Here is a 23,505-nt window from a genome sequence, read left to right as displayed (position 1 = left end):
CATTCACCTAGAGTGGGGATATTTATGGGGTCTTGGTGGGCCGGTCCGGTATGATAGACATGCGAGTGGAGTCCGTGTCTTCCTATATCCGCCTTAGGTTTGGGTTGGATTTGAGAGGTATCGCTCCGTCCAAATATTCGCTACCGGTTTAGGTAGTCCGGCTGGGTCACGTTTTTGTGACATGGCACTGGCCGAGCTGTCTGTCTCAGTTTAGGGAGCCCGTGTATAGATGCTCTGAGTTTCCATTTATAAAAACGTTTTCTGAAAAAAGAAATAGTCAGCGCTCGGAAAAAGTTGTACCGGAGAAATGAAAACCTTGTCTAGGCCCAACAATACATTGTAAGCCCATGTCAGGCCCATCTCCCTGCACCCTCTCTCTCTCTCTGGCGTCGCCCCTTTCCGTCACGGCGGCATTGGGCCACGGCTTTACGCCACGCCCTCTCCTCTCCATTTCTCTCGCACCCTCCCCGCGTCCTTAAACCCTAGCTCCCTCTCCCTCTCCCTCTCCCGCTCCCGCCTCCACGATGGCGACCGCCGACGGCCAGTCCCAGCCTGCGGCCACCGAACCCTTCCCATCCCCGGCCAAGCGTAAGACGGACACCGACTCCGAGATCTCTCCCGTCGACCCACCAGCCAAGGCCGCCCGCCCCGGCACCGACGAGGAGGCCGCCGCCGAGGCCAAGGCCCGGGTCGCGGACAAGGGGAAGGGCAAGATGGTGGTCGATGAGGAGGAAGAAGGCGGCGAGGAAAGCGATGACGAGGAAAGCGACGACGAGGAGGTCGAGGGAGATGGCGACGAGAGTGACGGCTTATGTGAGGATCCCCTCTCCGAGGTCGACCTCAACAACATCCTGCCGTCTCGGACCCGCCGCTGTGCCCCAGCACAGCCTGGGGCGTACCTGGTGCGACCAGAGGAGGCAGCGGAGGATGACGAGGACGATGAGGACTCGGACGTCGACATGGCTCCCGGGGAGGAGAGCGGCGACGGGGAGGAGAGCGACTAGGGTCGCAGCTCGACTAACTCGCTAGGCAATCCCTTCGTCTCGCGCTTGTGATGCACAGAAATGTTTCTATGAACTGTTCCCTTGTGGAAGTGCATTTCTGCGATTGCATCCAGTTTAGGCCTTTAGTTATCGAACTTATGCACTATCAACGTTTAATTTCGCAGGTATCGCCTAATTTAAGTGTTTTTATCAAGTAAACAGGTATCACTGCTGGTGCTTCTGGATTATGTTTCTGCAACCTTGGTCTTTCTCGCTGAGATAATTAGATCTATTCATGCTGTGTGCTTGGACTTGGATGTGCATGTGGATTGCGCCTTCTATGTTGGAATGTTCTGTATCAGGTAGACATAGCTGTAGTCTTGCTTGCAATTGCAATTGAATAACATTGTCCTGATTTCACACATTCACAGCTTGGAGGGCCTTATGCTGTCCTTGATTGATGCATTGCAATTTTGTTCTAGAACTGTCGGCCTTAAACGTGTCCAGTTAGGTATACTACTCCCTCCTTTCCATAATCCTTTGTGATTTTAGGTCAAATTTGAATTAAAACCACGACAATAATTATGGAACGGAGGAAGTATCATTTGTAGTCACTATGTTACTCAACAGGTCATATCTGAGCATTTCTGAAAAGGTTCAAGCATGTATGTTGTTTTGTTGGGGTTAGCCTTTAATTGGTCAGGGAACAATATTGCATCTTCTGGCGTGTACTACTTATAGGACTAAGCCAGGGTATGCAGTGTGCTGTGGTTATCCTAACTGTGCATTTCTAATGTCGTGCTTTCTTATTTGTGTGATATGTTGTAGATTGTCCTCTGCCTTTTCTTTTAATGTTGATTCAACCTAGATTGCTCAGGTAGTTGGTAGTTGCACCCTTTAGGTCATGCATGGTGAGTTCTTTTTTCTTGCTGTCTATTGAGCCCTGACACCACTGTTCAGCTAGCCGTGCCCTTAAAAATGGTTGAAGTATCTGTTCTCCTGTTACTCAAAGTGCTTTGTAACCCATCTCGAGCACTACAATTCATAGCGATGGTAGCTATCATTGTATTCCTAACTTGGTTAGAAAGTTAGAATGGTTCATGATTGGATAATAGAAAAGCAGTTACTTGTGATGCTTCTAGTGTACTGGGCATTGCCTTTTACACATACCAAGTATTTGCCTTAATTTCAGTTATTTTAGATACCTAATGGATTTATCTCATAGAACTTGCATTTTTAGTCGCTTATAAAAAAAGTTGTCATATTGCTAATTTAGAAAGGTAGAACATGCATGGGCAAGGACATTGTGTGGCATGTTCTTGCAAAAGGCAGTTGCGCAAGGGCATGAAACTATACAGGACTGATGCTTGTGTAGTCAGTTGTGTTACATTAATGATAAACCATAAACTTGTCATCTACATGTCAGTAGTGTGCCACAGTTCCATAAGTATGTTGTCACCTGAATCAGTGATGCAAATAAGTGAACGCGTCATAGAGTGTAACTCTTGACTCTAGCTATGCAATCGTCCATGAGTGCTACATTACCTTGTAGCTAGAAATTGGTGTCTGTGCTGTATCTAACTAATATATGTGGTTGTTGAGCTTTTTTGTCTGTTCAATATAAGAAGTAGGCTGAGTATATCAGAGAAACTGTTATCACTTGTATAGATGTTGCCGACCTCATTTTTGTGTTAATGGTAATTTCTGCTTTCTGTGTACATCTCCATGCTTTTATGCTGACATTTCAGTGCTCCTTCACACCAATGACAATATTTTGTCACACTGTTGCTTTTATCTCAGATTTTACTGTTATCTCTTTGCGTTTGGCTGACATTCAGTGCTACTTTCATCATTGTTTTGGTCACATTTGCTTTTGCCTACTGATTTGTAATGTCATTCAACATGAGAATGGGTTTAAGATAGTATCATTGCCCATTTGCTTCATTGTTCAGTTTGTAGTATCTGAGTACACTTCAAGAATAATATGACGATGTGTTTGGTACGGCACTTTTTTGCTGTCTTCCGATTACACTGGCTCACGAAGACGTTACATTGTGTTTGGGTTGGGCCGGTTTCAGTTCCAATACATCGTAAACGGTGCTTCACAAAATCCAAAATGCTCTGTATCGATTGGTATTTGAATAGCAACGCTAGACTTGCCCCCCTTCCTTTTCTCAACTGAGTAGTCCACTCGTGATCTGTAGTGACACCCCCGCCCCCTTGGTTGTGGTGAACAGGAGCGTCAGCAATCTCCCTTCTTCGCTTGAAGTTGCTGCTCCCTTTTCTCCGCTGGAAGCCATCCCTGCTTCAGTATCTTCAACAGTAGATCAATGTTTTATTTTCATTTGAATTAATATGTTTCCAGTGGTGAGTGTTCAACATGTTTAGTGTGCAATTAATATTAGGCTACAAAATATCATCTGCAAAAAATTACCATGCCAAATATCAATAATTTTTTATATAATTAATGCGTAATTGTTATTTCTACTTAATACATAAACATAAATTTATATGTTAATATTCTAATTAACGTGTAAATGATATCTTGTAATAAATTTCAATACTAAGGGCCATTTTTTGGGCGGCTTAAAAAATAAGCTACCTCTCTCCAGCTTAAAGAACAAGCCATTCTCTAAATTTTTTGAGACTTCTAAATTAGTTATTCCATATCCAAAAGCCTCATTGAATGAGATAGATGGTTTATGGAAAAAGCTAGTAAAAGGCAACTTATTTTTTTAAACGCCAAAAGAACTAGCCCTAACATGTGTTGTACGTGTTGGAGTATAATATCCCGCCTGCCCCACAGCATAGACGTGTGTGTGGGTTGGGGGGAGGGGGGTATAATGTCCGGTCCTTCCTCATAGTTCAGACTGATTGATGAATTGATTAGGTGCATAAACTTAAACTTACAACCAAAAGTTCAAAGTTTAAGACCCAATAAACATAATAATCATTTGTGGCCTACACCAATTTCCGCTACTCACGTCATAAACTCCAAAGGAGCATAGACGTGAGAGAAGTGTTGGAATATATATTCAGTCATCTTCCATAGTTTAGATTTTTGAAGTAACTTGCTGAAACATGAATACAATAGCACCTATGTATTTACTACTTCATTCGTTTTTAAATATAAGTCTTTTCAAAGATTTTATTACAAACTACATACGAATGCATATAGATATGTATTAGGATGTAGATTCATTCATTTTGTTCGTATATAGTCCTTAATATATATTTTTAAAAAACTTAGATTTAAAAACGGAAAGAGTAATTGTTATACATGTGACACATATCAGTGGAGTCCATACGGGCAAAGGGGCTATCCGGAATAATATGCCTAGAAAATGAAAGGGAAGTTATTCCTACAGGATAGGGGAGAAAGGAAAACGATTCCATCGAATCGAAGAGGGAAAAAAAGAAAGGTAAAACGAGCGGAGGAGGACACCCTTCTCGCCGCCGCCCCTCGCGCTAGTGCTGTCCTCGTGCTCTGTGCCACTTTCTGGCGCGGCGACCTCGCGCGAGACCCGGCAAGGAAGCGAGGGCGCGCAGCCAAGGACACGGGCGCGGCGAGTTCGGCGGCCGCCGACTGCGTGCTGGTCTGCAGGATACAGCCAGGTTGGCCTCTCAATCTCGATGCCTCGTTCTCAGTTCAATCTAACACAAAGCTTCCTTCCCGGGATGGATACTCCAATCTGGCCAGCTTGTTGTGGGTTTTGCTCGCCGTGTGATGGACTATCAGCTGTAGGCATGTAGCCTGTATGAGAAGAAAACTGGTAGTTCAACACTTCAACCGACGGGGGGTGATGCTAGATTCTGGGGTTCCACTAAGCGCTCGTCCACTGGGTTCGTGCAATAAGGCAAGCCGAACATAAGATTTCATGCCACGCGCAGCAGTAAATTTTTCTTTCTCGTGCTGAACGCTTCCTGTTCGGTGCGCAAAATGTCAGTCATCTGATATGCACCGCTCATCTTTTGATGTTATTATGCCGGCAGTGGACAGAATTTGCTGAGCCCTTGTTTGAACCGGTTAACAATATCCATATGCAAGGATTTTGGTCTTGGCGTGTGTACGCGTATACGCAAAGCCTTTAGCATACATGGTTAAAATATGTGATGACAGGAATTATTGGTCTCACCACCTGCAGATGATATAAAATATAATGTCTATACTTTCGTACTACCTACTAGAACAAATTTCAGTTATGTTCAGTAGCTGATTTACTCTTCCATGCATTACAGGTTTTGGGAGTGTCTATTATCTCTCAGGATTATCTGAAATATGGCATCTCCTGGGGAAATAACAGGAGCCAGCATGCTGCGCCTTCAATGTTTTCCTAGTAATATGGTATGCACCCAGTTAAATCACGTTGTCAATTGATTTCTATTGGGTACAGTTTCATCATCCTTCTTTGACCAACAGTTATGCCTACCCGAGTTATATTACACAAAAGTGATACTGTTGGGTTCGTATTATCGTATTCCACCACATTTGCCAGCGACTGTGATTCTGTAATGTAACTATGAAAAGTATTGTATGCGAAATCTATGGTCAAAGTTCAGGTTTAGAAAGTCAAACTGTGCCTTACATAAATCAACAGAGGGCTTAGTATCTACTTTACTTGTGCTTCTCTTTTCTATATTTAAACTTTCCATGCACTTATTATATGTATCTCTGCTTAGGGAAAACAAAGACCTGGTTTCATCTCTGCAAGAAATCCTTGGTTGAGAAGATCACGAGTGGTTCGACACTGCTTGGACCTACGGCATGTTTGTAGGCTACCTAAACAGAGAGTTACTGTTTCAAATAAGCAACCAAGGCATGCTCCTAATGCTTCAGTATATGGGGCCGTTAGTAGCCCATTGATAGATTCATCAGTTGATGAGGTGGAGTCAAGATCAAGGATTATTCACTTTTACCGTAAACCATTACTTCAAGACAATGAGACTGAGGAGTTACTCAGGAAAGTTCAGGCAAAAGTTTCTTGTAATATTATTGACATACAGACCGAGCAATGTTTTAATGTGGAATTGGAGAAGGCACTAGTGTCTGATAAGCTTGCAACACTTCAGTGGCTCCTTGCAGAAACTTATGAACCTGATAACTTACAAACAAGGAGCTTTTTTGAGGAGGAAATTAGTAGCAGCCCTTATTCTGTCCTTGTTGAGGTTGGACCACGGATGACTTTTTCAACTGCTTTCTCGACCAATGCTGTCTCAATTTGTAAAGCTCTATCATTAATAGAAGTAACTCGCTTGGAGAGATCTCGAAGATATCTTTTGCACCTTCAGCCTGGCAGTGGAGAACTTGATGAAAGCCAACTCAACAGCTTTGTTGCTTTGATTCATGACAGAATGACAGAATGTGTTTATCCTAGCAAGCTCACATCATTTTGGTCAGATGTAGTTCCAGAACCTGTCAGTGTTATACCAGTCATTGAAAGGGGAAGGGAAGCATTGGAGGAAATTAATATGAAAATGGGGCTTGCTTTTGATGAACAAGATATTAAATACTACACCCACCTCTTCAGAGACGACATCAAGCGCAATCCAACTACCGTGGAACTTTTTGATATAGCGCAATCCAATAGTGAGCACAGCAGGCATTGGTTTTTCAACGGAAAGCTTGTGATAGATGGAGAGACCATGGCTAGTACTCTGTTCCAGTTAGTGAAGAGCCCCTTGAAGGCCAACCCTAATAACTCTGTAATTGGTTTCAAGGACAACTCAAGTGCAATAAAAGGACACCCAGTAAATCATCTACGTCCATCACTACCTGGCTCCGTTTCACCGTTATCCCTCATGATGCGCGAGCTTGACATTCTGTTCACAGCAGAAACCCATAATTTTCCATGTGCTGTGGCACCTTACCCAGGAGCTGAAACAGGTGCAGGTGGTCGCATAAGAGACACACATGCCACAGGAAGAGGTTCTTTTGTCGTTGCTTCTACTGCTGGTTATTGTGTTGGAAATCTTCGAATGGAAGAATTGTATGCACCTTGGGAGGATTCCTCCTTTTCATACCCATCGAACTTAGCTTCTCCTTTGCAGATCCTTATTGATGCTAGTGATGGTGCTTCTGACTATGGTAACAAGTTTGGTGAGCCTATGATTCAGGGATTTACAAGAAGCTTTGGTACGAGGTTGCCAAATGGGGAGCGTCGAGAGTGGTTAAAACCAATAATGTTCAGTGGAGCGATAGGCCAGATTGATCATGCACATATAGAGAAGGGGGATCCAGAAATTGGCATGTTAGTTGTGAAGATTGGTGGTCCAGCATATAGAATTGGTATGGGTGGTGGTGCTGCCTCAAGTATGGTTAGTGGACAGAACGACGCAGAGCTTGATTTCAATGCAGTGCAGCGTGGAGATGCTGAGATGTCACAGAAACTGTATCGTGTTGTCAGGGCATGTGTAGAAATGGGAGAGAAGAACCCAATTATCAGCATTCATGACCAGGGTGCTGGTGGAAATTGCAATGTTGTGAAAGAAATAATCTATCCTAAGGGTGCTGAAATTGATATCCGTTCAATTGTCGTTGGTGATCATACATTGTCTGTCTTGGAGATCTGGGGTGCTGAATACCAGGAACAAGATGCATTGTTGGTGAAGCCTGAGAGCAGAAGCCTGTTGGAGTCACTTTGTGAGAGAGAAAGAGTTTCAATGGCTGTCCTTGGTGAAATTGATGGCAGTGGAAAGATTGTTTTGATCGACAGTGCTGCTGTGAAGTATGCCAGGTTGAATGACCTTCCTCCTCCCATCCCTGTTGTTGATCTTCAGCTTGAAAAGGTTTTAGGAGATATGCCTCAGAAGACATTTGATTTTAAGAGAATTTCTCGATTGGGTGAGCCCTTAGATATTGCACCTGAGGTCACGCTGATGGATATTCTTAAGCGAGTATTGAAGCTGCCTTCTGTATGCTCAAAGCGTTTCTTGACCACAAAGGTTGACAGGTGTGTGACAGGTCTTGTTGCACAACAGCAGACAGTTGGTCCTCTCCAACTTCCACTTGCTGACGTCGCTGTGATTGCACAAACATACACAGATCTGACAGGTGGTGCTTGTGCCATTGGAGAACAACCAATGAAGGGTTTACTTAATCCTAAGGCCATGGCAAGGCTTGCTGTTGGGGAGGCCTTGACCAATCTGGTTTGGGCTAAAGTTACATCACTTGCCGATGTGAAAGCAAGTGGTAACTGGATGTATGCTGCAAAGCTTGACGGAGAAGGAGCAGATATGTATGATGCCGCTGTTGCGTTGGCTGACTGCATGATTGAACTTGGTATTGCAATTGATGGTGGAAAAGACAGCCTTTCTATGGCAGCTCAATGTGATGGTGAGGTAGTCAAGGCTCCTGGAAATCTTGTCATCAGTGCTTATGTGACCTGTCCTGATATAACTTTGACTGTCACTCCAGATTTAAAGCTTGGAAAGGATGGTGTCTTGTTGCACATTGACCTGGCTAAAGGAAAACGTCGGCTTGGTTGTTCTGCTCTCACACAGGCGTTTGACCAAATTGGAAATGACTGCCCAGACATAGAAGATGTTCCTTACTTGAAGAAAGTATTTGAGGCTGTTCAGGAATTGCTTGGTGAACGTCTTATTTCTGCCGGTCATGACATCAGTGATGGTGGGCTTATTGTTACTATTCTTGAGATGGCATTTGCTGGCAACTATGGTGTCAACCTCAACATTGACTCAAAAGACAGTGGCCTTCTACAAGCACTTTTTGCCGAGGAGCTTGGTCTTGTCATTGAAGTTCACTCAAATGACCTTGCTGCTGTAAAGAAAAAGCTTCAAGCAGCAGGCGTCTCTGTGAACGTAATAGGAGAAGTAAATACAATACCAGAGATAGAGCTGGTTGTTGATGGTGAGATGTGCCTGAATGAAAGCGTTTCAGACCTCAGGGATTTGTGGGAAGAAACGAGCTTCCAGCTTGAGGAGCTACAACGGCTGAAGTCTTGTGTCAAGCTTGAGAAAGAAGGCTTAAAAAGCCGAACATCTCCTTCGTGGCATCTGTCTTTCACCCCCAAATTCACAGACAAGGAGCAATTGACTACATCCTCTAAACCGAAAGTTGCCATCATTCGCGAAGAAGGGAGCAACAGTGATAGGGAAATGGCTGCTGCATTCCATGCTGCTGGATTTGAACCATGGGACATTTCGATGTCAGACCTCTTGAACCAAAAGGCCTCTCTAATGGAATTCCGTGGGATTGCATTTGTTGGCGGTTTTAGCTATGCTGACGTTCTAGATTCGGCAAAAGGCTGGGCAGCTTCTATTAGGTTCAACCTGCCCCTCATACAGCAGTTCCAGGAGTTCTACAATAGGCCAGATACATTCAGCATTGGAGTGTGCAACGGCTGTCAGCTCATGGCCCTTCTCGGTTGGGTGCCAGGACCAGATATCGGAGGTTCTCTTGGTGCAGGTGGAGATATGGCCCAGCCGAGGTTCATTCACAACGAATCTGGCCGTTTTGAGTGCCGGTTTACCAGTGTGGCCATAGGGGAGTCTCCTGCTATAATGTTCAGAGGAATGGAAGGCTCTACCTTGGGCATTTGGGCTGCTCATGGTGAAGGGAGAGCCTTGTTCCCAGATGAAAATGTTTTATCTGGTGTTGTGAACTCTAATTTGGCTCCTCTGAGATATTGTGATGATGCTAACAATGCCACTGAAGTCTATCCTTTTAACCCTAATGGTTCTCCTCTTGGTATCGCGGCCCTTTGTTCTCCTAATGGAAGGCACCTTGCTATGATGCCACACCCAGAGCGTTCCTTCATGATGTGGCAATATCCATGGTACCCCAAGGAATGGCAGGTTGAGAAGGGTGGTCCGAGTCCTTGGCTGCGCATGTTCCAGAATGCACGAGAATGGTGTTCATAGAGCAGGTAAACCTGACTCCTGAAACATTTTCTCCTTGTTTTGGTCTCTATGTAAGTAGTTCCTCTGTTAAAAAAAGGTTCCTCTGTTGCTAGCTGTAAACTAGTACATCATGTTGCATAATTCATATTTGGAATCATAAACTAAGGTTGTCATGGTATTTACTCAATTCCGATTTACATCTTATTTTGCTTGTGTCAGAAGTTTTAGTGCTGTATATTTTAATACTAGCATGTATATGCCAACAAAAATATAAGCATGGCTTAGTTGTTTAGGGCATGTCTAGCAGATCCCTCATAGTATCCCTTATTCCTCTAAAAAGTCACTCCCTCTGTAAAGTAATATAAGAGCGTTTATATCACTAAAAAGCTATTCATCTAAACGTTCTTATACAGTATACAGTATTACTTTACTGAGGGAGTATTTTTTAGGGGATTAAACTTCATATAACAGATCCCCCGAAACTTACCCCCCCCCCCCCCCCCCCCCCAAAAAAAACTTTTGCCCTTTGCTTTTCAAATGATTGCATACAAACTTCATTTGGACATATATTTTTATAACATATATGATTCAAAACTTGATCTAGGATACATATCAAATATAATGTTGCACAGTAAGAACTGTTGCTGCTGATCCAGGGTACATATTACTAAGAACACAGTACCGTCTCTCTAGCTAATTGCCTACACTAAGAACATCATCAGTGCAATGGCTCCCACAAGAAGGAACTGTTGCTGCTGATCCATGGAGTATGAACCAAATCATTGCAGCAGCTAGGAGTGCAAGGCGAAGCTTCTTAAATTTCCTTCTTTGGGCTTGCTTCTCGTTGATTTGGACTTCCTTCTCGCGTGCGTCTATCAGCGGATCATCTAGCTTCTCTCCCAGTGATCGATATTAGTAGCGTGTTTCAAAAAAATCGATATTAGTAGTAGTAGTCTAGCATCTGGTTACGTAAAGCTTTATGATATCGACCCATATCCATGTGCTGCAAGAGAATACTCTCTGCGTGTGTGTAATGTTAGCAAAAATAGGCTAGAGGGTGGCTTTTTGTGGGATCAAAAGCTATAGTTTTGTTGGACTAACCGTTTGAGGGACCTGCTAGCTTGGATTAATTTGAGGGACCTGCTAGCTTGGATTAATCCCCCAAACCAGAAATTTTCTCCCTAAATCTGACTACCGGGGGATCTGCTCGAGATGCGCTCAAGCAATAGATGGGTCTGATATCTTATGCAGTCTTACCATGCTAAAGTAAAACCTTATTTGTTGAACTGCGTTACCAAATAATGGATTGCTATCTTGTGTAGCACTTGTTTAGGTTAGTTGATATTGCTGTTGGTGTTTAGCCATATGTGTTGTTCCTTTGTCGTATTGCCAGTTACCACATACTTGTAGATAGTGAATCTCCATCAGAGAAGTGTACAATACATTATAGCGACCCTTGTCAACATTTTTGAGGTGTTTGTATTCAGTGCTCCTCTAAAACCCGTCCGGTGGTTTCAGACGCGTTCCGAGTCCATGCAGAATCTGACCATCCCGGATCGTCACTCAGCAAGCACCCGACCTGGGCGAATGTGCTGTGACATTCATGCATTTGATACTAAGATCTAAGGACATTGCACTTGTCCCTATATCTTTGATTAGTTTGGTGGTCCGTTGCTAATGCGTACACTGTGATTATCACATTAACACCAATCAGTGTAAAATCCATGTCTGTTTGTTATCGATTTGATAGCTAGATTCTTTGTGTATGATTTGCAGAAGCATACACTTTGTTATGTCGGTACTTTGCATGTCAATTTCCATGATTGTTTCCCCAGCCTCCACCATCTTACCAAATTACTTTTCTCGACTAGGGTCAAACTTATAACTCAACATTCAAATGAAGCTTTATACTTAACATTATCACACTGCCAGTTGCATTGAGCATAAGTCAAACGAGCTATTTATGCTGCCAGCCTGGTGAGTCATGACGCACCTTCAGGCTATTTGTGTCACCTGGCATGTTTTCATCAGGCCTAGCCTGTGATGTTGCATCGCAACCTATGTAGATTACTTTATCTTTCTTCACATATCCTTGTTGGGCGAATCTGTTGGATATTTGATGTACATATTTGTGCTTCTTTTAGTATTTTTCTGTTCTTCTATGTTAAACCTCTATTTTTGGAGTGTTTTCTTTCTGTTTTCTATTTTTTGCAACCAGTACATGTACCAATTGTTCCAGATAGCAGACACCGAGTGCTACCAATTCTCCTTTAAATAGTTTTCATACTCACATTGAATCACATGACTATAATCAATAAAGCTAGTATAAGGTGTTTAGGTATTTGATGCATGCTATATTACATTGACTTTGAAACTAAACGTTTGACTCCTGAGGAGAAAGAAGCTTTAGATTTTTCAGCATGGCCTGGAATCTAGATAATGCATGTCCTGGCAAACAAAGCTAGTTATTACCATCTCATGGAAATTATTATCTGGTAACATTGCAGTCATGTCTCGGTCTAATGAGGTGGTCGACATCGATCTGTCATTGGAAGTGCTGTTTAATATATTCATTAGGTTTAGATATGGATGTTTCAGGTCCATTAGAAGTCCATGTTTGATCTTTTTTATGCAACTTTTTAACTGAGAAAACAGTTACTTGTTTATTCCTGTGCACTGCATAATAATCTGCGGCCCTGCTGGTATTGCTGCTAGTTGTGGCTAATTGATGTACTTCCAAAACTGACTGCTACTGACCACTCAATAGTGGATGTGCTTCTATCAGTGGCGATGCAACGCCTAAACTGTGATGTCAAGCGACAACACATAAAAGAATTAGCAAACAAAATCCAGCTATAGATTACTGTATATGTGTACACAAATACTGTATACATGTATTGGAGCTTTTGACATCCCTAGCTTCAGCTGGTACACTGGCTTCTATCCATTGCTGATTGCTCAACTGGGACCATATTAAAAAGCTCTTTGTTGGTGATGTATAGGGCACATGATTGAAATAGGGTCTACAGAATAAATCCCCTCCATGATGTGCTATGCTGTGGTGTTCGAAAGATGGGAGTCATGTTGGTTTTTTCTTTTTCCCTTCTAGATGCAAAAGTAAAAATCGAGTAAATGTGTTGCTAATATGGTCTTTTTTTTCTGCAAGAAGAAAATTGGTGGTCGCTGGTGCTACACAGCATCCTGCCCACAGGGACCTGGATGGACATTTTCTCTTCGGGAGTTCAGCGTGGATAACCCAATAATGTCTGTTCAGTTGCTAGAGCTTCTCCCAGCATGATTTGTAGCAATACTAGGGCTACCGTCATGATTTGCAATAATCAGGCTTATTATAGTACCCTGCTATAATAAGTGTTGTCAACGGTTCTGCTCAGACCATGGTTGAACAGTTAATATCTATTTTGTATACCGGATTTCCAGCCCCTCTAATGTTCTGCTTAGTTAAAGCTCGTACTGATATCTTCTATTCTGTAGACAGTACCAAAAGAAGCTCTCTAAAGGGTTATTCTGAAATTCCTGGAGATTTCTATCTAAGTTATTATCTACTCACTCCGTTCCTAAATATAAGTCTTTTAAGAGTTTCCACTAGGAAACTACATACGAATGTATATAGACATACATTAGAGTGTAGATTCACTCATTTGGCTTCGTATGTAGTCCCCTAGTGGAATCTCTAAAAAGATTTATATTTAGGAACGGAGGGAGTAACATACTATTTTGATTTTTTTGACATAAGTTAGATTCTTGCCTAGTTTTATTGGTTGACATTCAGTTTCCTATGCATACCTTTTCTGACGCTGATCTGCCGCTGCTCCGGCGAATTGTTATGATCCAAATTCTCAGGTTCAACCATGAAGAGTGGCTCCTGGCTGAGAAGACATTGATGGGAATGCTATGCCCCTAGGTGATTTGTTCGTGATGCTTCAACTGTTGCGGTCCTTGGAATCGGAAACATGGCATAAAAGAGGGCTGATTGAAGTGAGCACAGTACAGAATGATTACGCCGCATAATCATTGTGTACTCACTTCAATCATCCCTCTTTTACCAGCATATCGGCTGTCATAACTTTTCTGCTCCCTTGTTTTCACCAGCAGCCATCTGGGTGTTTTTTCTTTACACATGATACTGATTTTAGTCAACGGCAACCCTACCATTATAGCAAATTATGTGTTCCGCGTATTTCTGTAGACATTTCTCTTAGCAAGTACTCTCTCCGTCCCAAAATAACTGTCTCAACTTTGTACTAACTCTAGTACAAAATTGTACTAAGCTTATTCTCGGACTCCGGATTTACGAAAATACTGTACCTACCTGAGTCCAAAAACCTTTTTGAAACAAGTACTTTTAGGGTATTTTCAGCTTCTAACAGGTTCAGGCCAGTAATCATGTATCCAACAATCTCACACCTAGCAAGAAGTTAAAGCTGGAACCAGGTCACCGGATATGGCATTCAGTTGTGTGGAACATGGATTTGCTTGCATAGTGCCTTTGTGTTATCAGTCTCTCCGTTAGTCTACATATATAGGACGGATGTGGACGGTTAGCCCGTTCTGTGATGCCAAACATTGTAAAATTGTGGACTTCGGGAGTCTTGTCTCTGTCCTTCTTTAATGAATGATACACACACTCGTGTGTATTTCAGAAAAAAAATAGTCTACATGTAGGAGACTACAGTAGCTTGTGGAAATATGATTCTTGTCAGTTTATCTTTTTTTTCTTGCAAATACTGAAAGATTGCGTATCTTTTCATTGATAGGTCCACCTGGCAAAAAAAAAGGGATTAGTCAAACCCTAGCGAGAAACTTATGTTTGAGTTGATTGGAAAGGAGATAGAGAGGATCATCACATCATTAGACACTCACTAAGCATGGCTGGTGACGCACTCCAGCATTGATGAAGAGGACATGGCATGCTACATGACTAAAGGCGATGCGATGCCCTTTACAGCCAAGGCCCCTTGTCATCTGTCTCGCTCGGCGGTCAGTTTCGTGAATCTCGCCGTGGCCCCTCAGCTACATTAGTGGCTTCTCGATGTGCAGACATGAAGGTAATGCCGCATGTGTTCCCTCCTTTTCGTGGATGGAAGGAGCAGCCAGCCACAGCCATTTATTCCCGGTGAGCATCCATTATTTGCCCAGGGCCACGCCATGTGTTCCTAATTGATACGCCTCTATCCATCCGTCAATCAACACTGTTTCTATCTTCTTCTTCTCACTCTTTTGTGCGTCATTCTGTTGATCTATCTAGAGTCCTTGGTTTGGTTGGTTGCGGGTAATTTTTCTGTTTTAACCTATAACGCTAAAAAAATTCAGAACTGACCTCACTTTAAAAAAAAAAGTCAATATAACCTCTTTTCGTGATGCCAACATTCCTGACGTCTGATTTGTATGGGAGACGCCAAGGTCTCTGGCGTCTGGTACGGGCTAGCATGATCGGCTGAACCCGGTGCGTCTGATATCAAACGCCCCGTGTCTTGGCGTCTGGATGACGTGACACATATTATTAAAAAAATTGCGTGATCTGCTAGACCAGACGCCAAGGTCTCCGACGTTCGGTACCAAACGTCAGGGTCCTTGACGGCTGGTCCTTTGCCATGTCAGAGACTTAGCGGTCAGCCGGTCATGCAGACCCGTGCCAAACGCTAGGGACCTTGGCGTCTTCCATACAAACCAGACGCGAGGGATGTTGGCGTCACGAAAATAGATTAGATTAGATTTTTTTTGTTTGAAAGTGAGGTCAATTTCGAATTTTCTTAGCCTGATATGTCAAAACAGAAAAGTTGTCCTTGGTTGCTGGTCAAGTGATCAGTATGGACTAGAGATGAGAGATGAATGGGTAAATCTTTGCCTTTCTCTCTCTTGGGTGGTCCTTTGCCTGTGCACATGATTGGAACTGGGCCTCACGGAATAACTCCTGCCCCCGCCCCCATAAGCCATATGGATAGAGAGGCTGGTGAGTCGTCTCATGCTCGTGCTCCCGCTCCCGCTCTGTCATCTGTTTTTGATGTGCCGTTGAAAGAGCTTGAGCTGGATGGGCATGATGCGGTGATGGTGGATCATCTGAGCACCATTTCTATCCAATTGGGCTAGCTCCTGATTTTCCTTGATCTTGGGACCCACATTGTGCATCAATTCTTCATCTCCTTACTTCTTTTGGTAGCATGTTTTGGATCCACTGGGTTCTAAATATTGTTGAGTAATACAACGGGTAATACAATATGTATAAGAAGTTAAACAAGGTAAAAGTAAAACATGCAGTGTAGACCCAGTCCTCAGGGTTCTTCACTGAGGTGAATAGTTGGGGAGGATATTCCATATGCTTACATTTCATCTGATTGGTGTGATCGACCGAGCATCATCTTATTTTTGGAATATCACAAGGCCAGGGTACTACTACTACTGCTGTAAGAACATGGTTAATAGTATAGCCAACTGCTGGCTTGTATAATAGTTAACTATACAAGAATACTACTTTTATCATATATGACACACCTTTCATTCTCATAAAGCACCTAGGAGCACGTGTTAGAGCTAGCTCTTCACGAAGAGCCCGCTTCCCTTCTCTCTCCTCTTCTCTCTCATCCAACTCAGCAAAAATATAGTATTTTAATCCTTACAGTCTGATGATTGTACCTTATTGTACTTGCTTTAACTGCAATCAGAATAGCGTATGCAGTAGGAGTATCTTTTTTTTTTAGCTCTGCAATTGATTGGTTAAGTCGTACCACGAACGTAACCATTTCATTTCTTAATCCATGGATGTCCTAGCTAGCGGACTAGAGGAGGCACAAGTTGCTGTGTAGTTATCCTACTAGTAGGACCTGCCTTAGGTTAGTTGGAGATGCACCATTACCTTAATGTTTTTTTAATGTTTGTATTGGAGGGCTCCCTAATGAATTGATTGGAATACCAATCTAGAAAGAAAACTGTAATGGACTAAATACGAATTCGTTTCTTTGGGTGTTAACTGAATCGACTCATGGAACCTTAGTGAGATTTCAATATAAAATCCGGTTTGGATGACAAACTATGGAATTGCATAGTAACATGCGTATAAAGATGATGCTTTGTTCTGTACGCACCAAAAAAACAATAATTATACAATGCCTGACTATAATTGAATGGTTATATAGCAATACAAATTATCAAATATTCTAGAAATGCTTTGGGCTACTCTACACTTAGTTGCCACTTTTCCATCTATTTTTTCCTTCTCCATTTCAGCTTTCCATCTTCTTTTTTTTGTTATCTTTCCACGTATTTGTAGACGTAATGACCTACTTAGAACGCGGGGGCAAGAAAACATAGAAATGCAAGAATTCTAAAATTGCAATAATGTCTTTTAGACTCCTGTAGGAATCTACAACATGGGAATTTTACACCATAGTTCTTTTTTGGTGGGTGAAAAAATATAGTTGTTCAAAAGCACCACAATTTTCTCTACAAAATGTTTCTTTAGGAGAGGTAAAGAAAATGGACTTCTCAAAGGAAGCAAAAAATAAGAGGTTGGAGAAAATGTTTAGAATCTTCCAAAACGTGAAGCAAAGGAAGATTTGACATAAGAATTTTCAAAACTAATCCAACAATTAAAAATACTCGTAAGATGTTTTTACTATATGTTTATATGAAATTCCTGTAAAATTCCTTTGTTTCAAAAGGGTATTTATAGGTTGGAAGAATACATATTGCCTCGGAAATCTATTGGTGCTTATGGTGGTAGGCACACATAATTAGAGAGATATTAGTGGTTGCATTTGACAAAGTGTATGATACATATTTCAGTTTGCTAAACTTCCAAAGTTGTAATTTCAACATATGGACCGAAGCTTGCAAGCTCAATTTTTGTAGTGTTTTTAGTTCCTCCGGCCGCTTTTCTCGATAGTAGCCATTTTATGGGGCATACCAGGGTGCAGGGGTACATTGACTTGTACCTGATTGGTGCCAAATATAGGGTTGACACGTTGCGTGCGCTTAATTCCTACTCCTCCTCGTGTGAGTAAATGATAACATAATAATTTTTGATGTGGAATGCTACCTAACATGTTCTTGATCAAATGATGTAATAATGACATGAATACTGGGATACGAATGATTCAAGATAATAGTCTATCAATTTGACATTGAAACAACAATACCTAAACATGCAAGTAAACAATTATTGCATTTCAAAATAAAGTTGCTAAAGAATGTGATCTCTACACACTTAATCATGATAAACATGACACGCTTAGTCTTCCTAGCATAGCGACATCAAATTAAGAACAACCCCGGTATCAAACCAAGCAATTAAATCATACTTTATCTCACTTCAGCTTTTTAAAATTTCACGCAATACTTGAGCGTTAGCCAAGGTCTTAGTACTTAGGATGACGAAGAGAATGATGATAGGGGTTTATAAGGGAAGACAAAAGGTATAAGAAAGTCAAATATCAAAGAGGCTTGATCATTAGACAACTGAGAGGCCTTACAATCGATGTTGATGCGAGGGGTAGGTATTGCCATGGAACAGATGCACTAGAGCTATAAATACATGAAAACTCTTTATATGAAACTAAGTGGGTGTGTATCCAACTTACTTTCTTATGAAGACCTCAAGCATTTAAGGAAGCTTGGCATCGGAGTGTGCAAGTCAAGTTCTATAATGTAAAATTCCCACAAGTATATGAGAATGAAGATAATGAGGACTCTCTGTATGAAATGCAAGCTGCTACTTTGAAGCACAAGCGTGGTACGAGAATAGTGATGCGCACCCTCTCTCTTTTTTTTCATTTTTTTCTTTCTTTTTCATTTTTTGTGGGCTATTTTTTACCCCTCTTTTTTGTTTCCTTTTTTAGCCTCACGGGTAGGAGTTCACCCTAACAATGCATCACACTTTATCTTAGTTACAACTCAAAAGATATGAACAATATTATGACTAAAAATGAATGCCTCTGGCATTGTACTAGGATGTGCAGTGATCTAGAGTAACATGTATTATAATGATGAAGGGTGGCTTTGCCAGAAATTTCATGGCAGCTCTATATGATCATGTAAAGGAATAAGACAATGAATGATCAATAGTAACAGTGGAAGTTGCATGACAATATATCTCGGAATGGCTATGGAGATGCCATGATATGCAGGTATGGTGGTTTTTTGAATAAGGATATAAGACGTCTTATGTATGAGAGGGTGTATCAACTGGCGGGATTTGGATGCACGAGTGAAATTTGCATCATGTCTCGAGGTGAGAGTGAGCACTACACGATAACTAAAAGGCTAACAAAATATGAATAGATGTAAGTGCTTGTAGACCAAAAACTCACATTAAACATAAATAACTCAAGTATTTATTGCAAAAGTTTTATTAGCCCAAGAAGCAAGGTATAACTAGCATGCCCATAGGGAGGAGGTTGGGAGGAGTTAACCATCGTATGCCCCTGATTAGAACACACAAAGGTGTATTCAATCAAAGATAAATCATACTCCGACATCACCACTATTGCCAGCGGCCACCACTTCCATGCATAAGAACTCACAAACTTTAACACCAATATAAATACTTAGATCTTATTGTTTATTAACACACTCACATACTACTACCTCAATATCACAAACCAATTGCAGGGAACAAACATACCATAATCAATGATCTACAAGTCCATGCTAGTTTTTATCATAACACCTTTGTATACCTATCATTTTTGGACTAACCATATAAGTCACCCAAATCACCACTTTCTATTCAACTATCGAAGGTATTAAAGTGAAGCAAGATAGTGCAAATCATTTCTAAAAAATATGTCGCCATGCTCAAACAAATGTAAGTGAAGAACTAGAGCAATTGCCTCAACTCAAATAGATATAAGTGAAGTAGTAATGAGCACTCTACAAATTTAGGATGAATGTGTGTCTCTCATAAAAGGTGTGATCAGAAAACAATGATTGCAAAGATGATCAGGCAAAATAAAAAAGAAGCTCCAAGTAAAACACATATCATGTGAAGAATAAAACTATAGCCCCGAGTAAGATATACTGATAGTTTTGAAGAAGGAATAGGGGATACCATGGATGGGGCATCCCCAAGCTTAGATGCTTCAGTCTTGCTTGAATATTACTTTGGGGTGCCTTGGACATGTCCAATCTTTGGTTCTTTCCATTCCTAGTTTTTCTCATAACACTTATCTCACCCAAAACTTCATACACATAGAACTTCACAAAATTCGTGAGATATGTTAGTATAATAAAATAAATCATTCACTTAGGCATTTTCAAGACAAGATTCATAATTATTTCCAATTGATGTCTACTGTATTTTATCACTCCCATGATTTATACCCTCCGATATAAACCATAGAGACTTTAAAACAAGAAAACAGAGAAAAAAATATAATTTGTCAAAAGCTAGATAGTACGTAAAGATCTATTTTTTATCACACTTGTGTAACTCGACAATTATGAAATTAGGATACTTCAGACAATTTATAATTCAATACTTTGTAGAGATTTCAACAATTGACCGTGTTCCTATATAGAGGAACAATTCAACTAGTGGACGCAAAGTTTCCATTTTTTGCACTGAACCTAATAAACAAACATTTTCAACATCCCAAAGATTCAACTTGGCACAAAAATAAAAGCAAAGAAACAAATACAGTTACTACAGTGGCTATAATCATGTTGACACAAAAAGGGTAAGTAAAGTATAGCTATGGGTTGTTTCCCAACAAACTCTTTCTTTATAGTCATTAAGATAGGCTTGAGATTTTAGTGATGCAACATGAAGACATGAATTGAGGCATAAAGACAACATCAAATAGCATGTAGCAAGCACATTAGTCTAACCCACTTCCTATGCATTGGCATTTTATAAATAAACAAAGTATCAAGGCAAGCAATTCTTAGCGTATGCAAGTAGCAAGAATGCAACACTAATAATTTTAACACAAAGAGAGGTAACTTAGTAATACGAAGATTTATATAATCATTATTGCCACTCTCCAAATAATTAAATGTGGTAACATAATCAAACAACAACATACCTACCATATAATTTGTTCTATCCATGATCTACATGCATGCATATTTTATCATATTAAGATATTGGGATGAGTTGTCCAAACCCACTTTTATCAAAAAATTCAAAAAACATTGAATATTCTTCAAACATGTGGCATTCCTTTTATCTAAAATTTACGCTCTCTTAAACCCACTTTCAATAATATTGCAAACATTATTATCAATAATATATTGGTCATGAAGCTCAAATAAGTTTTCAAGATCAAAAGAAGTATCATAATTATCTCCCCAATCATGATCATCATAATAATTAGTAGGCATAACAAAATCATCATCAATAATGCCTACAAACATAGTGTGGCCAGGCTTTTCATTCAAAGGACTTTCATGAATTAATTTATAAAACTCTTCTTTTAGCATTTCATAGAAAATTTCAAATTCATGATTTCCAAGAAAAACTTCATAAAGATAGCGAACAAGAGTCAACTTCATATTTTCTTTCGAAGAACTTATCCCAATATCATTTTCTTCATCACTAGCTATTGGTTATTCATAATTAGGATTTTTGTAAAGATTAGCAAGTAGGTGAGGATCCATAACCAATATCCTTTATTTTATTTTGTTTTATGTGTGTCAACAATAAAGATAACATAACTAGGAAAGAAATAAAACAAGAAAATAAAGTTTGCGTGCGTAGGTACCCGATTTGATATATTATGTCTCCCCAACAAAGTCGCCATACATTCTTCTACTACTCATGCAGGAGTTGTTGGATTTCTCCGAAGAGGAAGAGTGATGTAGCACATCAGCACAAAGTATTTCCCTTAGTTAAGAACCAAGGTTTATCGAACCACGAGGAGACACTACTAGCATTGTTAGTAGTACCCGCACACAAACACAACATATGCTTGCATCCAAAAAAGGCAAGGGGGTCGTCGCTACCCTTGTTCTTTGTAGTTACAAGATTAAAAGCTGGTAGTGAAATGCAAAGTGGTAAAACATTTAAAAGCAAACAAGTAGCAACTGTAGAAGCTTTTGTATTGAGAGAAAATAGACTCGGGGGCCATAGGTTCACTAGTGTCATCTCTCTTGGAAGCATAGCAATGGTGTTGTAGACAAATTATTGTTGGGCAATCGACATAATTGCGCATACTTATAATTGGTATCATTCATGGCATAATCTCATGTAGGCATTATGTGTGTGATAAGTAGACCATTAATCCAATTGCATCTACTACTATTACTCCATCATGTGGCCGCTATCCATCATGCATCTCAAAGTATTAAGTTCATGATAAATAAAGTAGCTCAATAAGCAATATGATATAATGTAGACAAGAAGAGATCAATCAATATGACCAAGCCTCATCGTTTTACCCTTAGTAGCAACAACACAATATGTGCCTTCGCCCCTTTTGTCACTAGGCAAGATCACTGCTACTCGTGATGGAGTTGTTGGATATCCTCAAAGAGGAAAGGTGAAGCAACATACTAGCAGATATTATTTCCGTCAGTTATAAACCAAGGCTTATCAAACTAGTAGGAGGCAACACAAGAACAACTTTATAATCTGTGATACACTTTTTGTCTCTTAACCAAGGAAACACTTTTTGTTGTCGTGATACACCACCTTTACTCTTCGGGGAGTCCAACAACTCCTACGGGAGTAACATCCACTGACACGGGAGGGTAGGAGAAAAGATGATATGCGAGTTCTTATCACGAGCACGCATGACTATATACGAAATACATGACTATGTATGATTGAGGAATTGGAGCAAATTTTGTATCAGTCTAGGTTGTGACCGTTGCATATTGAATCACATATGCACATCCCATTGGTACTCCATTCCTATGCTTTTCTGCTATTTCCTTTGCTAAAGTTACTACCGCGCTACTTGATGACCCACAAGTGTAGGGGATCTATCGTAGTCCTTTCGATATGTAAGAGTGTCGAACCCAACGAGGAGCAGAAGGATCTGACAAGTGGTTTTCAGCAAGGTATTCTCTGCAAGCACTGAAATTATCGGTAACAGAAAGCTGGATAATAAGATGATTCGTAGCAAGTAGCAAGAGTAACAACGATGCAGCAAAGTGACCCAATCCCTTTTGTAGCAAGGGACAAGCTTGGACAAACTCTTATAGGAGGTAAAGCGCTCCCAAGGACACATGTGAATTTCTGTCAAGCTAGTTTTCATCATGTTCATATGATTCGCGTTCTCTACTTTGATAGTTTGATATGTGGGTGGACCGGTGCTTGGGTGCTGCCCTTACTTGTACAAACATCCCACTTATGATTAACCCCTCTCGCAAGCATCCGCAACTATGAAAGAAGAATTAATACAAAGTCTAACCATAGCATTAAACTAGTGGATCCAAATCAGCCCCTTATGAAGCAACGCATAAACTAGGGTTTAAGCTTCTGTCACTCTAGCAACCCATCATCTACTTACTACTTCCCAATGCCTTCCTCTAAGCCCAAATAATGGTGAAGTGTTATGTAGTCGACGTTCACATAACACCACTAGAGGAAAAACAACATACAACGCATCAAAATATCGAACGAATACCAAATTCACATGACTACTTATAGCAAGACTTATGCCATGTCCTCAGGAACAAAAGTGACTACTCACAAAGCATAATT

The 23,505-nt window shown here is 40.8% G+C and overlaps 2 protein-coding genes across 6 annotated transcripts; both read left to right on the top strand.

Moving 5' to 3' along the window:
• Positions 1-414: 414 nt before the first annotated feature.
• On the top strand, positions 415-1,231 carry LOC123426570 (histone H2A.Z-specific chaperone CHZ1-like). The gene has a single exon (XM_045110429.1). The coding sequence runs from the start codon at positions 525-527 to the stop codon at positions 1,002-1,004; it is 480 nt and encodes a 159-aa protein (XP_044966364.1). The 5' UTR covers positions 415-524; the 3' UTR covers positions 1,005-1,231.
• Positions 1,232-4,393: 3,162 nt separating this feature from the next.
• LOC123426569 (probable phosphoribosylformylglycinamidine synthase, chloroplastic/mitochondrial) lies at positions 4,394-14,185 on the top strand. 5 transcript variants are annotated; one of them, XR_006622276.1, is made up of 5 exons: positions 4,394-4,598; positions 5,223-5,328; positions 5,664-9,868; positions 11,714-11,819; positions 13,012-13,373. XR_006622276.1 is itself a non-coding variant. In XM_045110428.1 (4 exons), the coding sequence occupies exons 2-3, from the start codon at positions 5,263-5,265 to the stop codon at positions 9,861-9,863; spliced, it is 4,266 nt and encodes a 1,421-aa protein (XP_044966363.1). In that variant the 5' UTR covers positions 4,394-4,598; positions 5,223-5,262; the 3' UTR covers positions 9,864-9,868; positions 13,704-14,185. The 5 variants fall into 5 exon arrangements, 3 of the variants coding, with proteins under 3 accessions (XP_044966363.1, XP_044966361.1, XP_044966360.1); XR_006622277.1 differs by having other exon boundaries at positions 13,009-13,373; XM_045110428.1 differs by lacking the exons at positions 11,714-11,819; positions 13,012-13,373 and adding an exon at positions 13,704-14,185.
• The last annotated feature ends 9,320 nt before the right edge of the window (positions 14,186-23,505 follow it).

Source organism: Hordeum vulgare, chromosome 2H (genome assembly GCF_904849725.1).
Source record: "Hordeum vulgare subsp. vulgare chromosome 2H, MorexV3_pseudomolecules_assembly, whole genome shotgun sequence".
Classification (NCBI taxonomy): domain Eukaryota; kingdom Viridiplantae; phylum Streptophyta; class Magnoliopsida; order Poales; family Poaceae; genus Hordeum; species Hordeum vulgare.
The sequence above is the reverse complement of the archived record's forward strand: the minus strand, read 5'-3'. Positions and strand labels throughout refer to the sequence as shown.

Bases quoted from the DNA above. Each gene is read 5' to 3' on its own strand.
- LOC123426570 (XM_045110429.1), top strand. From the start codon at position 525: ATGGCGACCGCCGACGGCCAGTCCCAGCCTGCGGCCACCGAACCCTTC.
- LOC123426569 (XM_045110428.1), top strand. From the start codon at position 5,263: ATGGCATCTCCTGGGGAAATAACAGGAGCCAGCATGCTGCGCCTTCAA. The intron at 5,329-5,663 runs GTATGCACCCAG...ATCTCTGCTTAG, and splicing joins AATGTTTTCCTAGTAATATG to GGAAAACAAAGACCTGGTTT.